We start from the raw sequence: 16,356 nt of genomic DNA on the forward strand, positions 1-16,356 counted from the left end.
TTTATTTAAAATTTGCTTTCTATCGACTTGTATTTAGTACAAAATATCTCATCTCATCATCTCAAGCCGCTTTATCCTTCTACAGGGTCGCAGGCAAGCTGGAGCCTATCCCAGCTGACTACGGGCGAAAGGCGGGGTACACCCTGGACAAGTCGCCAGGTCATCACAGGGCTGACACATAGACACAGACAACCATTCACACTCACATTCACACCTACGCTCAATTTAGAGTCACCAGTTAACCTAACCTGCATGTCTTTGGACTGTGGGGGAAACCGGAGCACCCGGAGGAAACCCACGCGGACACGGGGAGAACATGCAAACTCCGCACAGAAAGGCCCTCGCCGGCCACGGGGCTCGAACCCGGACCTTCTTGCTGTGAGGCGACAGCACTAACCACTACACCACCGTGCCGCCCCTAGTACAAAATATATTTTATATAAATATCTGGATGTCGGTGCTTTATGTAAATGAGGAAGTAATTCTAGTGTTTGTAAAGAAATGAACTGATAATGTTTAACCTGCGTCAGAAAATCTTTTTGTTCCACTTTCTACCCACTTTCTCAGTATTTTCGTAGATCACATTTTGTTCATCATTCGTTGTTGTTTGTATTAATTTCTAGTTTTGTCGTTTACCAATAAATGTCAACAGGAAATCGACACTGTAACCGCATGAACATCCAGGTCAAAGGTCGCATGTCATTCCTCGAACCCAAATATAAAATGTCTCCTGATATTGTAATATGTGGTCGAGATTTACAACAAACTGCAAAAAAAAAAGTAAATATTTCAAGCATGTAATTTTTTTATATGCTCGGAATTTAATTCTGCTCTAATTCTATTCATTGCAATCGGATTCCAAATACTCTATAAACATTCCATTCTGTTATGAATCAGAAAAAGAAAAACCCTAATTTTATTTTTTTAAAGTACTTCATTGTTCTACTTCAGCAATGTTACACAAAGATCGATCCATAACAGTTGTAAATGTCCCTTAATCCCACAGGGTGTCGATAATGGTGGACACCGTTAGTGGAAAGCGATCACTATTATCGACACCTCACATGAGTGACTTCTCAAACGCGCGTTTAGATACAAAATGGCGGCTGTCGAATGAAAGAGTGAGAAACAAAGTAGGTTTGGACGAGGAGATCATGAAATATCGGTGAACTTGATGAGTAAAAACATGTCCATGATCTTTCCACCATGCTTACCTGCGATGATAACGTCCGGGTTTTCCGAAAAAATCGCTGATCGTGCGAAAAAAAATTCCATCTCAGGTAACGAGCTGTGTCATCAGACGACAAGATCAAAGGGTGAGGGGGCGGGTCTTCCGGTTGATTAATTAACCAATAATAACTGTTGGAACTGAAACTCAGCTTTGTAAAATTGTTTTATTGGTAAATCTGAAAAGGCGTCGATAATTACGGACTGTCGATAATTGTAGCCGCCGCTCTAACAATTTAAATAATTCAGCCGTGTTTTCTGATTAAATATTCTGATTTTGTGCTGTATTACAGCACTTGCATGCTGGCTGACGAGATCTGGTGAATTTATTTTAAAAAAAAAATCCTGATGAAGGTGTTTGAATGACTTCGGAAGGCTTTAAGCAGGAAAAGGTCAACGAGCTGAAACTCTTGAGCGTGTTTAATATGAGCAGTGGAGATAAGAATCAGGAAAACGGCTCTTACGCACCCTCAAGCAAGATGGATTTCCACAGAGCTGGAGAAGACGACAGAAACAAAAAAAATCTTTCACATCAAGACGTGGAAGAAATTAGCAGAAAAATAAAAATTCACACATTCAGAAGTACCTGTATCTAATGCGTTATTTTACTGTCGAGTAAACCTTCCTGAAACGCGTTAAAAAAACTCAAGTGCTCAAGGCAGGGCGCAAAAACTTTTGCTCTCATGTATAAATACAGCTTGAACGTACGGAGGATTCATTTTTTAATTAATCACGCATCACAGGACGTCCTGCTGGATGTGAAGTTGATTGATTTTCTAGAACGGCGTTCCTTTTTCACAAATTTTTTTATCCGTTTCCGGTTACGTTTAATCTTGTGGAACATCCGCAAAGCAAGTTCAAAAAGTTGCTATAAACAAACAGTCGATCCCTCAACAGACCAAAAACAAATGAAAAAAAAAAAAAACCGTCAGAGCTGCTGTTAAGCCTCGGTCACAACCGGTCTACGTGCAAAAAACGCAAGAAACGCACGGAGGGCGTGCGTGTGACGTGCTGATTTTCGAGCCGTAGACCGGCCGCAGAGGTTCTTTGTCATGTCAAACAAACTCTACGGGTGCTTACGTTTTTTTCAGATTGCAAGACAAACTTATGGCCAACGCGCGTCTTTTTCCATGAACAAAAAAAAAAAAAACGCATCGATTTGGGAAACGCCAAAAATTGCACGGCCAAAAAAATCGTACGTCCGGTTGTGACCTAGGCTTTAGAGAAAACTAATCAAGTCTTCCGACCAATCAGAATGCGAATCTTTAATACGCATCACCTGGACACAGCGAGAAACAGCTTTAAGTCGGAGTCACGGTTCACATGGAGAGTCGAAAAGGGGAATTTCAAAATCTGTTTTTTTCCCCACAATAGTTTCCTGTTGAAGAGAAACAGAAAGAAAGATCTGAGAGTCAGTGCAGAGATATTCGGAGCATGCGGCAGGACGGGACACGCTGGCGTTTAAACCTGCAGCTCCTCCGTCAGCGTCGTCCCATCATTGTGTCCGTCCCATTACCTCCTGACAGCTCCTGTAGACCCGCACCAGGCAGTTCAGCCTCGGCTTCGAACTCTGACACAGCAAACAAACAACATGATTAGGGTTTCTTCTGAAAGATTCATCATCACATACTGCAGTTCAACAGAACGAATCCCTGAACAATGACATCACTGAGTAAAACTACGGCAACCGCAAGCTTCAGTCGTGGAAACAAAATCCTAAGGCGCAAGAACATAATTTTTTCGTAAGAGTTTCATTTTATTTAGCCACACTAACGAGCTCTTTTTTTTTTAATGGAAATTTTACATTCAAGCGTCACTAAGCGGTACCAAATATAATATATACAGTTGCTGATGTGACAAAGTAACGTATTCTTAAGTATTCTATCAAATTTATATACGAGAAAACAACGAAATATCTTGATAATTGTAAATATAATACTTTATACGCTAAACCGCACAAGAGTCGGCATTTTTAAAAGACCGTGACGTCAGCGCTACCCACTGCACTAGCGGAACTCTCCGAAATAGAGGAGATAAGCGTGTAATCATGGCGTCGGGCGCATCAAGTGAAAGCGACAGCTCTGTCAAATCATACGTACGAAGAGATCCCGCAAAACACACTGCAAGCAGGCTATGGCTTAGAAGGATACCAGTTTGAACCTAGGAGAGGTACTCTCGACTCCGGTGATGAAATAAGAGAAGAAAGCTCGGATGACGGCGAGGATGAGACTGATGCTGACCATGGGCGTGGCGAGCGTGGGGCAGAGCGTCTGCGTGCAGGTGACATGGCGTGGTGCTCGTGCGGAAAATGTAATGTGGAGTTGCTCACGAGTCCAGCAGAATTTATTTGCTGCAATGAGATATGCGCCACCCGTGGACTTACGAAATCGTCGCAAGAGGCAGAAACCGGTATTTCACACGTGCTATTCCCAACCTCAATGAGCCAACACAACTGGGCACATACATACGTCATGAGTGTTACGCAGAGAAAATGAACGTGCATTCTGATTGGATAAAATTAATATCATGGCGGGCTGTTCAAACTGCGGAAATACAGTGGTGCTTGAAAGTTTGTGAATCCTTTAGAATTTTCTATATTTCTGCATAAATATGACCTAAAACATCATCAGATTTTCACACAAGTCCTAAAAGTAGATAAAGAGAACCCAGATAAACAAATGAGACAAAAATATTATACTTGGTCATTTATTTATTGAGGAAAATGATCCAATATTGCATATCTGTGAGTGGCAAAAGTATGTGAACCTCTAGGATTAGCAGTTAATTTGAAGGTGAAATTAGAGTCAGGTGTTTTCAATCAGTGGGATGACAATCAGGTGTGAGTGGGCACCCTGTTTTATTTAAAGAACAGGGATCTATCAAAGTCTGATCTTCACAACACATGTTTCTGGAAGTGTATCATGGCACGAACAAAGGAGATTTCTGAGGACCTCAGAAAAAGCGTTGTTGATGCTCATCAGGCTGGAAAAGGTTACAAAACCATCTCTAAAGAGTTTGGACTTCACCAATCCACAGTCAGATTGTGTACAAATGGAGGAAATTCAAGACCATTGTTACCCTCCCCAGGAGTGGTCGACCAACAAAGATCACTCTAAGAGCAAGGCGTGTAATAGTCGGCGAGGTCACAAAGGACCCCAGGGTAACTTCTAAGCAACTGAAGGCCTCTCTCACATTGGCTAATGCTAATGTTCATGAGTCCACCATCAGGAGAACACTGAACAACAATGGTGTGCATGGCAGGGTTGCAAGGAGAAAGCCACTGCTCTCCAAAAAGAACATTGCTGCTCATCTGCAGTTTGCTAAAGTACATGTGGACAAGCCAGAAGGCTATTGGAAAGATGTTTTGTGGATGGATGAGACCAAAATAGAACTTTTTGGTTTAAATGAGAAGCGTTATGTTTGGAGAAAGGAAAACACTGCATTCCAGCATAAGAACTTTATCCCATCTGTGAAACATGGTGGTGGTAGTATCATGGTTTGGGTCTGTTTTGCTGCATCTGGGCCAGGACGGCTTGCCATCATTGATGGAACAATGAATTCTGAATTATACCAGCAAATTCTAAAGGAAAATGTCAGGACATCTGTCCATGAACTGAATCTCAAGAGAAGGTGGGTCATGCAGCAAGACAACGACCCTAAGCACACAAGTCGTTCTACCAAAGAATGGTTAAAGAAGAATAAAGTTAATGTTTTGGAATGGCCAAGTCAAAGTCCTGACCTTAATCCAATCAAAATGTTGTGGAAGGACCTGAAGCGAGCAGTTCATGCGAGGAAACCCACCAACATCCCAGAGTTGAAGCTGTTCTGTACGGAGGAACGGGCTAAAATTCCTCCAAGCCGGTGTGCAGGACTGATCAACAGTTACCGCAAACGTTTAGTTGCAGTTATTGCTGCACAAGGGGGTCACACCAGATACTGAAAGCAAAGGTTCACATACTTTTGCCACTCACAGATATGTAATATCGGATCATTTTCCTCAATAAATAAATGACCAAGTATAATATTTTTGTCTCATTTGTTTAACTGGGTTCTCTTTATCTACTTTTAGGACTTGTGTGAAAATCTGATGTTGTTTTAGGTCATATTTATGCAGAAATATAGAAAATTCTAAAGGGTTCACAAACTTTCAAGCAGCACTGTAGTTTACTCGAGCTACTTTCAAAACACTATAACTTTCCAACCTTAGAACAAAAAACTTTTGCAAGTCTTGAATAAGGTGCGTTAATGTGTGTTTTATTGTTATATTTACTCTATATATTGCCCTCTGTTCCCCTTTAAAGTATTCTTTGTTTACAGAATACACGACTTGCAAGCACATGATCGCGAGTTCTACTCACCAAAGACCATCATAAAAACGGTACCTGCTGCCGTCTGGCAAGGCACGCTGCAATACAGATGCGAGTGGGGAGTCAAACTCTTGCGGTTACCAGAGGACACGCCCCCCCCACTGTAACCCTAGCTCCGGAATAGGCAAGAGGCCGAGGGCTACGGAAACGGAGATCGGCGCCGCCTTATGCGCCACATGGCGTGGGAAAGACTTTGATTGAAGCACGTGATCAAAACGTGCTACGTCATGAGCGTCCGCCATGATGGTGGATAAACAAAGCGGCTAGGACAACGCAGAATTCGCTCACTATTACCATGATTTCAACGCTCGAGCGAAGACGGATACTAGACGGGTGGGTTTTGATCCATATTATTTAAAAAAAGTCAGACTTTTCTGAAGATGAGACGCTTCTACCGCGTACAAATACAGGTCATTTCATCCAAAGCCTTTTTCATACGCACTATTAATTATTTTATATATTTCAGGTATTGGTTTGTTCGATAAAACAAAGAATTCTCAATGGAATTTAACCGAAGCAGCTTCGACGCCACTCGCTGACCCTGGGACGAGTTTAACTCCCTTGTCGTTGCAGGCTGCTCGCTTGCATGTCTGTGTTTCCGTCTGGATCATATTAAATCGTCAGGCGCGAAGCAGCGCTCTCGCAGGGGCTTCGTTCGCGAATCCTACCGACCCGAGACCGTGCTCTTTCAAAGGCGGAGACTTAAAGGGAGGTGCCTGTAAAATTTGGCTTCGCTGCGAGCTCCGTTGGCCGAGTTATTAAATTTTTAAATCCGGCTGGATCATGCTAAATCTTCAGGCGCGGAGCAGCGCTCTCGTGGGGATTTCGTTCGCAAACACCTGAAATATAAAATAAATCGATAGTGCGTATGAAAAAGGCTTTGGACAAAACGTTTTAACTATTGGCCCAAGTGTCCTGATCCCCTCTCCGTACTAAGCCTCAGAGTTTCCTCACCCTCTTTCCGTCACAGACAGAATTCCATAAAAAAAAAAAAAGTCACGAGTCCTGTCATGACCACAACCATATACAGCACAAAGATATGGCCTCGCTAAAAGAACGCTTAAAGCAACGGGAAAACAAAGAGTCGATAAAAAACGCGTGACTATGTTTAGTATGGAATGTCGCTTGATCTTGCATTCATATCTCCGCCGACATCCGGGTTTCTGTTTTGCTTTGACGTCACTTCCGGTTGTGACCCGGTTCATTCTGCATTCAGATTCCCAGCTGAAGGTCCGGCATCGGATTTGTGTTTCGCCTCCAAATATTCCAGAGTGCTGCTCTGTATTTGGATGATCAAACCGAGAAGGTATTCTAGGATACCAAAAGAAGTCGTGCACGAGGATGAAAGAACAAAAAATCTCTCAAAAAAAAGACGGCGTGAAAAACGGCTCGCTGCGTTCGAAAGGAGTACACATGCGGTTTCGTATTTGCAGCCATCGTTTTCTTAAAGTGACGTCTATCAATTTTATGGCTAAAGGCCTGCGCGGGACAGAATTTTCATTCCCGCTCCCGCCCGCATTGTGCAGTCCCGCTCCCGCCCGCTCCCACAAAGAATTATGATTTTCAGTCCCGCTCCCGCCCGCCATATTTTGTCCCACTCCCGCCCGCAAATCCCGCATGATGCAGATGTTCGCGTTATTTCTCACGAAAGTTCTTGTCATTGGCTTGGGGAATTAAACATGCTGAGCTTAGCTGAGCTCTCCACTGACCGATCCTTCATTTATTGTAAGTTTATTGTTTAGACTCTGACATTCTGCTGACACATTCCAAGTTGAGCGCTGCATGCGCTCATGATTGACAGCTCTCGCTTTGATTGACAGCTCTCGCTTTGCGCACTCGCACTCCCACTTCCGAGTCTGTGGCGTTATGATTCCAACCGCGATTTCATTCTCCTCTCATATGAAGTGCTGCGCAACCACAACCAGCTCCTCAGATTATACACTGTATTTCTCGCTTTAAATTGAATACGAGTTAATACTTAATACTTTTTTTAAATACTTTTTAATACTTAGGACCAATACTCTTGACTTTTTAACGGTAAATGTACCTCTTTTTAAAGCAGCACACACTTCTGAAGCACTGTGAGCTTCACTAGAGGAGCTCTGCTCTTCTGCCATGATCGGAGATCTCAAACACGGAAGAGCGGAAAGGAATCGGAAACGTACGTGAGATTAGACCACATCCGCAAATTTAGGCATCTTAAAATGTTTTTATTAATGCCAAATAAAATATCCAGCACAATTTATATACGATAGACATAAATCAATAATTTATAAATTTTATTTTAAACACGTTTTTAGTTAGCAGGACTGCAGCTTATCACCTCTCCCGCTCGCTCCCGCATTGTGCACTCCCCCTCCCGCCCGCAATGAGCTTTCAAAATTTGTCCCGCGCCGCACTGCTTTGCGTCGGGTCCCGCGGGACTCCCGCGGGAGTGCAGGGCTCTACTCTGATGTTAAGAGTTTGACGTTTTGGATGCCGTAAAATTAAAAATCAAAACGGTGATGAAACTAGTTTGTCGGTCGAGACTGAAACTCGATTGTTTTTCAGGTTGTCGATTCGTACGTGCTGGAAGTCTCAGCTCCGTTTGAAACGTCACGAAATGGAAATGCCGACAGCAGCTCCGACTCGGATCGCATCCTGCGCGTCGGCTTACGTTACTCGCGTAAATCTGGAGTAATATTTTATGATTCGTCACTCGTCCCGGACTACGAACCTGGAAAAGCGGGACGATGCTGCCGACTCCATCAGGCTCTGCAGGATCCTTGAGCAAAATGCACAGGTAGTAGATGATGGTTTGCTGAAAAGAGAACATTCGTTAACAGAATTGGATTGATCGTTTCTCTGGGGATGGATCCATCTACATGTTTGTGGGAATGGATGTAGCGTAGCACAAAGGAGATCCATACCAATACATTACAGGCATCTTATCTAGACACATCCAGAGCGACCTGGGGAGCAGTTAGGGGTTCGGTGCCCCCAACTTAAGGGCACTTCAGCCACTCCTGCTGGCCCAGGGAACCAAACCAGTGACCTTTTGGTCCCCAAGCTGCTTCTCTAACCGTTAGTCTTCCCATGTTCGAATCCCGACAATGCCACAGTTGTCCGTGGATGTGCTCGCAATGCAAGGTGGGAGGGGCATTCTCTCTCCCCATCAATCACTCCAATTGGAGTCATCTATGAGTTTATGTACGCAGAAAAGGGCAGACTGCGTGTGTTAGGGTTCGGGTTCCTGTGATGCAGCAGTCTGAGAGGATGCGGTGGTTGACTTCACACTCCCGAGTGATAGCTCTCGCATCATCGAGGCAGGAACTGGCAGGAGAACCCAAGAATGCATTTCCAGACAGACTGCAGTCGAGATCATGGATCAGCCTCCAGTCACATAACAGTACGTGTAGAAGTACATCAAGGAAGCGGCCACACCATCTATCCGGTCACATGACGAAGACCCCTTCCGTATGCCGTAGTGAGACGCGTGTCCTTTTGAGTGCTGGTGGAGGACGCGAGTATGGAAGAGTGCAGCACGAGGTGAGCCAGGCTTGTAGGACTCGAGTCCGACTCGCGCCCTGATTTTAAGGACTCGCGACTCGACTTGGACTTGAGCACCAGACTTGTGCATTAACCAGACCCTCCAGGATTTCGCGATGTGCAACTTCAACCAATCCCCACGAATTCAGGGCGGTGTTGCAATTATATCCAATCACTGCAACTTTCCCGCAAATTTGACCAGTCACTGGTGACATCGACAAACTACCTTCCGCCTTACTTCCGTGTATACGTTCAAGAGAAGCAGCATGTGTGCAGTGTTGCCAGATTGGGTGGTTTTAAGTGCATTTTCGCGGGTTTTGAACATATTTTGGGCTGAAAACGTCAGCAGTATCTGGCAACACTGCATGATGTGCGAGTCAGTGTTTATATAGGCTTAAATTCTGTTACTGAAAGTGTGTTATGTTTACAGTGAAGGACTGTGTGCACTTTTTTTTTTTACTTAATACAAGAAATTAATGGATGCCAACATTTTTGCGAAAATGGTATTTTATTTTCCATTGTTTAGGCAGCTTCAGCATCATACTGTGAGATTCTGTTCAAATTGTTTTTTTTTTCTTCAATGAAGCCTGAGCCATTTATTTTATTAGTTTATAATAATTGTTTAATTTAGTCTTCAGGAGAGACTGCCTGCACACAGTACTAGTATTAATAATGTTTTTTTTCTTACATGAAAGCTGAGGCATTTATATTATATTTTAAGGGAACTTCATGTTGTGCTGTGAGGTTCTGTGCACTTTAACTTTTGAACCAACAGGTGCATTTGGATAAGTAAAGCCGATTTTTCTGCATTTTTGTAGTCCTGGTAATCTTTTATATTGGTAAAGTTGTTTATAGGACCATTTCTCAGGGTCTTTGTTTTTTTTTAATAAATAGTTTTTCAGTAATAACTTAATCATTAACATATCACTCAATTTTAATCACAAAAAGAGAAAATCGCAACAATTTCTCGCAACTTTCACTTCCTCCCGCAATGTAATCGCAACAAAAACCTAAAAAACACCGCAACTTTCATCGCAATTTTTTGGAAAACCCCCGCAACAGACATTTTAGCCCGCAACAATCACAAAAAAGGCCCGCGGAATCCTGGGGGGACTGAATAACTGCATTCGGACTCGTAAACTGGAGATGAGGACTCAGATTTTTTTTCTTTATTTTTTGTAACATGCTGTAATAAGTTGGCATAACGTTTATATTTACTGTATATCTACATTAATTTTCATGCAAGAGTGTCACACCTGCGCGCCTTGGCGGGTGCATCAGAGAGACTCTCGGGCGCGCTCCGGAAACAGCTCGCACCTGCACAGGATTAAAGCGCAATCAGCGCACCTATATAAAAACCGCGAAAAAAAAAACACTTACTTTGCGAAGTATTGAGTTGCACTGCTGACACGTTACCAAGCCCAGTGTTGTAGTCGAGTCACTGAACCTCGAGTCCCCAGTATTCAGACAAAAGCCCCGCAAATAACATGAGAGAGGGTTAACACTAGCTAGTTCATCGCTCAGCAAGCAAACCCCACCTACTATCAACAGCGCAATGAACATAGCGCGTCACTTCCTTCTCTGGGTGGAGTCTTGTCAAATGACAATTGAAGTTCGAGGTCATCCCCTTGATAGTTCTTCTACATATGGAACACACAACGGTGCATTTTTTCCCACTGCACGAGAAGTCTGTATAAGCAAAGCGGACAATCCTAGCAGCTCCAGGCGTTTTAACGCTGTTAACGTTAGTTTGTTCCCGAACATGACGTACGAACAGGTGAATGTGTATTCTCTTGAGCAAAATTAGTACAAAAATTAAAGTAGACATAAATAAATATCTTAGACCAAATTATTGTGGCATGTTACAAAAAATAAAGAAAAAAGTCGAGTCACAAGTCGGACTCGAGTACTACAAGCCTGGATCACCTCATGCTGCAGTCTTCAATACTTCGAAATTTTCTTTCATGACTCGGACTCGAACACTGGGAACTTGAGACTGGACTCGGGCTCGAGGTTTAGTGACTCGACTACAACGCTGGGGTGAGCCCGCTCGTGCAGCAGACGTATTAAACCTACTAAAGTCTCCTCAGACATCGGAGACGCCGTGAGGGAGGAGGGGGAGCCCATTCGTCAGAAGTTGTTGTTCTGACACAGCGTGAGGATTCGCACGCAGTGAGGCAAATACACCTCAAAATTAACACATCGGTGAGACTTAAATGTGTGAGAAGATTGTGATGTTGCCTGAAAGCTGGCAGATCAGAATTAGCACACTATCAGTCACTATAATACTGCTTCTAGCTCCGCCCCTGGGCGGGGCGTTCAGTTGTTTTGCAAAAGGAATTTAATAGGAATTTGTACGAGGACAGATATCAATGTGTGATATGATTACATCTCTAACAGACAATGTGTGTGTGTGTGTGTGTGTGTGTGTGTGTGTGTTTCTCCTCACCATGTGGATGGCTTCGTTAATGACGATGTCTTTGATCCTGCTCATCTCGATGAAGGTGGTGCTCTCCCGGCCCGAGGCGTAAGCAGAGGACAGCTGGACGCCGAGTGAGCCGACGACCAGCAGCGTCTCGTGGTCCACCTTTACAAAGTGGATGTGCAGGAGCATTCCTGATAAAGTCACGAAGATGGCGCTGGACAGAACCGCCGTGTTCTACAACACACAACATCAACGTTCACACCACAGCGCTGAGCAGTTCTGGAGCAAAAACCTGTCAATTCGTTTTTGCATAAAAGCAGCTCGGAGAAATCTCGTTTTTATTAATTATGTTATCGTTTCGAGAGCAATAGCTCATTCACAGGCTGAATAAAGACAAATAATGCGAGGAACATTAGTATCTGTGATGAACTGGATATCTAAGACTAAATTTCTCTTATACATTTTTCATACCATTTTGTGTAACTTCCCATTGCTGAAAGGTTTATGACATAATTGATAAATTATAACAAATAATATTATTAATTTACAAATCTCAAAAACTGATATTGTATTCACAATAGAACATAGACAACATATCAAATGTTGAAAGTGAGACATTTTGAAATTTCATGCCAAATATTGGCTCATTTGAAATTTCATGACAGCAACACATCTCAAAAAAGTTGGGACAGGGGCAATAAGAGGCTGGAAAAGTTAAAGGTACAAAAAAGGAACAGCTGGAGGAGCAAATTGCAACTCATTAGGTCAACTGGCAATAGGTCATTAACATGACTGGGTATAAAAAGAGCATCTTGGAGTGGCAGCGGCTCTCAGAAGTAAAGATGGGAAGAGGATCACCAATCCCCCTAATTCTGCGCCGACAAATAGTGGAGCAATATCAGAAAGGAGTTCGACAGTGTAAAATTGCAAAGAGTTTGAACATATCATCATCTACAGTGCATAATATCATCAAAAGATTCAGAGAATCTGGAAGAATCTCTGTGCGTAAGGGTCAAGGCCGGAAAACCATACCGGGTGCCCGTGATCTTCGGGCCCTTAGACGGCACTGCATCACATACAGGCATGCTTCTGTATTGGAAATCACAAAATGGGCTCAGGAATATTTCCAGAGAACATTATCTGTGAACACAATTCACCGTGCCATCCGCCGTTGCCAGCTAAAACTCTATAGTTCAAAGAAGAAGCCGTATCTAAACACGATCCAGAAGCGCAGACGTCTTCTCTGGGCCAAGGCTCATTTAAAATGGCCTGTGGCAAAGTGGAAAACTGTTCTGTGGTCAGACGAATCAAAATTTGAAGTTCTTTATGGAAATCAGGGACGCCGTGTCATTCAGACTAAAGAGGAGAAGGACGACCCAAGTTGTTATCAGCGCTCAGTTCAGAAGCCTGCATCTCTGATGGTATGGGGTTGCATTAGTGCGTGTGGCATGGGCAGCTTACACATCTGGAAAGACACCATCAATGCTGAAAGGTATATCCAGGTTCTAGAGCAACATATGCTCCCATCCAGACGACGTCTCTTTCAGGGAAGACCTTGCATTTTCCAACATGACAATGCCAAACCACATACTGCATCAATTACAGCATCATGGCTGCGTAGAAGAAGGGTCCGGGTACTGAACTGGCCAGCCTGCAGTCCAGATCTTTCACCCATAGAAAACATTTGGCGCATCATAAAACGGAAGATACGACAAAAAAGACCGAAGACAGTTGAGCAACTAGAATCCTACATTAGACAAGAATGGATTAACATTCCTATCCCTAAACTTGAGCAACTTGTCTCCTCAGTCCCCAGACGTTTACAGACTGTTGTAAAGAGAAAAGGGGATGTCTCACAGTGGGAAACATGGCCTTGTCCCAACTTTTTTGAGATGTGTTGTTGTCATGAAATTTAAAATCACCTAATTTTTCTCTTTAAATGATACATTTTCTCAGTTTAAACATTTGATATGTCATCTGTGTTCTATTCTGAATAAAATATGGAATTTTGAAACTTCCACATCATTGCATTCCGTTTTTATTTACAATTTGTACTTTGTCCCAACTTTTTTGGAATCGGGGTTGTATATAAAACCACTGACTTCAAAAAAAAATATCTTCAAAAGGTTTATTCGATAGCATTTCCTTATCATTTTAGATCATTGTCCAAAACCTATTCTGGCTAAAGACAGCACTGATCCTGAAAACAGGCCGAGATTTTAAAAAACAACAACAACAACAACAACTGATCAGATAGCAGAAGGAAAAAAAATTAAATCCTGTCATAAATATAAAAAATTGGAATCAAATTTTGAAAAAAAAGGGGGGAGGTTCATTTTTTTTTAACTAGAAATGTTTTTCCATCACACTCCTTCAGGATAATGAAGCCGAAACAGGGTCATGATGTGAACATAAATCTCACGCCAAGAGAAAAGAATAAAAAACCTCTCCCTCGCGAGGTAAAAAAACCCCATAATCTCCCTTGCGAGGTAAAAAAACCCCAAATCTCCCGAGCGAGGTAAAAAACCCCAACATCTCCCGAGCGAGGTAAAAAAAAAAAATCTCCCGCGCGAGGTAAAAAAAACATCTCCCGAACGAGGTAAAAAAAAATCTCCCGAGCGAGGTAAAAAAACCAAACAAACAACATCTCCCGAGCGAGGTCAAAAAAAATCTCCCGAGCGAGGTAAAAAAAACAAACAAACAACATCTCCCGAGCGAGGTAAAAAAAACCCCCAACATCTCCCGAGCGAGGTAAAAAAAAACCAACATCTCCCGAGCGAGGTAAAAAAAACATCTCTGAGCGAGGTAAAAAAAAACAACATCTCCCGAGCGAGGTAAAAAAACCCAACATCTCCCGAGCGAGGTAAAAAAAACAACAACATCTCCCGAGCGAGGTAAAAAAAAATCTCCCGAGCGAGGTAAAAAAAAAAATCTCCCGAGCGAGGTAAAAAAAAAAAATCTCCCGAGCGAGGTAAAAAAAAAAAAATCTCCCGAGCGAGGTAAAAAAAACCAACATCTCCCGAGCGAGGTAAAAAAAAAAAAACATCTCCCGAGCGAGGTAAAAAAACAACATCTCCCGAGCGAGGTTAAAAAAACAACATCTCACGAGCGAGGTAAAAAAAAACAACATCTCCCGAGCGAGGTTAAAAAACAACATCTCCCGAGCGAGGTTAAAAAAACAACATCTCCCGAGCGAGGTAAAAAAAACCAACATCTCCCGAGCGAGGTAAAAAAAAATCTCCCGAACGAGGTAAAAAAAAACAACATCTCCCGAGCGAGGTAAAAAAAAAAATCTCCCGAACGAGGTAAAAAAAAAAAAACATCTCCTGAGCGAGGTAAAAAAACCCCAACATCTCCCAAGCGAGGTAAAAAAAAAACATCTCCCGAGCGAGGTAAAAAAAACCCAACATCTCCCGAGCGAGGTAAAAAAAACCCAACATCTCCCGAGCGAGGTAAAAAAAACAACATCTCCCGAGCGAGGTAAAAAAAACAACATCTCCCGAGCGAGGTAAAAAAAACCAACATCTCCCGAGCGAGGTAAAAAAAATCTCCCGAACGAGGTAAAAAAAAAAACATCTCCCGAGCGAGGTAAAAAAACCCCAACATCTCCCAAGCGAGGTAAAAAAAACCCAACATCTCCCGAGCGAGGTAAAAAAAAACATCTCCCGAACGAGGTAAAAAAAAACCATCTCCCGAGCGAGGTAAAAAAAACCCATCTCCCGAGCGAGGTAAAAAAACCCCAACATCTCCCGAGCGAGGTAAAAAAAACAACATCTCCCGAGCGAGGTAAAAAAAAACCATCATCTCCCGAGCGAGGTAAAAAAAACCAACATCTCCCGAGCGAGGTAAAAAAAAAAAACATCTCCTGAGCGAGGTAAAAAAAAACATCTCCCGAGCGAGGTAAAAAACAACATCTCCCTCGCCCGAGCGAGGTAAAAAACAACATCTCCCGAGCGAGGTAAAAAAACCAACATCTCCCTCGCCCGAGCGAGGTAAAAAAACAACATCTCCCTCGCCCGAGCGAGGTAAAAAACAACATCTCCCTCGCCCAAGTGAGATAAAAAACTTCTCCCTCGCCCGAGTGAGGTAAAAACTTCTCCCACACCTGTGAGAGGTAAAAAACTTCCCCCACGCCTGTGTGAGGTAAAAACTTCTCCCTCACCCGAATGTAAACCATCTGATCACCTGTGTGAGGTAAAAGGCAGCGTACGCGAGCAGCCACACGGTACAGGTGAAGCCCATCACCCGGAGTAGAGACAGTTTTGCAGAGCTGACAGTGAACTCTCTACAGAAAGGAGAATATCTCTGGCAGGATAATTTAATCGGCTTTCCACTGATATCCGTGAACTCTTCATTCTCAGGCTCAGCCATGTTGGATCGAAACCCCGTCCAGAACACCAACTCGGGACTTAATAACAGGACTTATTTATTTATAATTAAAAATATATATAATTATTTGTAATAAATAACGCTTTGTATGATTTAACACGATTAACCTCGCACATTACGTTCTAAAAAACATTCATACATCTTGCACAAAGAACTCGCTGTGCATCAATGAACGACAGATCTCTGCACGACCTTCAAACTCCGCGGTGCATTCTGGGAAATCGAGTTGTACAAATATTTTCAAAATGTCGCATCTCCGAACTATCTGATTAAACCATGAAGAAACATTTCTCCCATTATTGTAAAACTTATATTTCATATTCTACGCAAAATTCTCGATATCTAACGTTATACGTTTTTAAATCGTTAAACAAACTCATGTGTGCACTACATATCCCGAGAAGCCGTGCGAGGCGCAAC

The 16,356-nt window shown here is 42.8% G+C and overlaps 1 protein-coding gene across 2 annotated transcripts; it reads right to left on the bottom strand.

Moving 5' to 3' along the window:
• Positions 1 to 302: 302 nt before the first annotated feature.
• On the bottom strand, positions 303 to 16,134 carry pigh (phosphatidylinositol glycan anchor biosynthesis, class H). 2 transcript variants are annotated; one of them, XM_060916318.1, is made up of 4 exons: positions 15,733 to 16,132; positions 11,572 to 11,781; positions 8,311 to 8,394; positions 303 to 2,797 (listed from the first exon to the last, which is right to left on the bottom strand). In XM_060916318.1, exons 1-4 carry the CDS (start codon positions 15,916 to 15,918, stop codon positions 2,723 to 2,725), a joined length of 555 nt encoding a protein of 184 aa, XP_060772301.1. In that variant the 5' UTR covers positions 15,919 to 16,132; the 3' UTR covers positions 303 to 2,722. The 2 variants fall into 2 exon arrangements, with proteins under 2 accessions (XP_060772301.1, XP_060772302.1); XM_060916319.1 differs by lacking the exon at positions 8,311 to 8,394 and having other exon boundaries at positions 15,733 to 16,134.
• Positions 16,135 to 16,356: the final 222 nt, after the last annotated feature.

This window comes from Neoarius graeffei, chromosome 3, assembly GCF_027579695.1.
Source record: "Neoarius graeffei isolate fNeoGra1 chromosome 3, fNeoGra1.pri, whole genome shotgun sequence".
Taxonomy (NCBI): domain Eukaryota; kingdom Metazoa; phylum Chordata; class Actinopteri; order Siluriformes; family Ariidae; genus Neoarius; species Neoarius graeffei.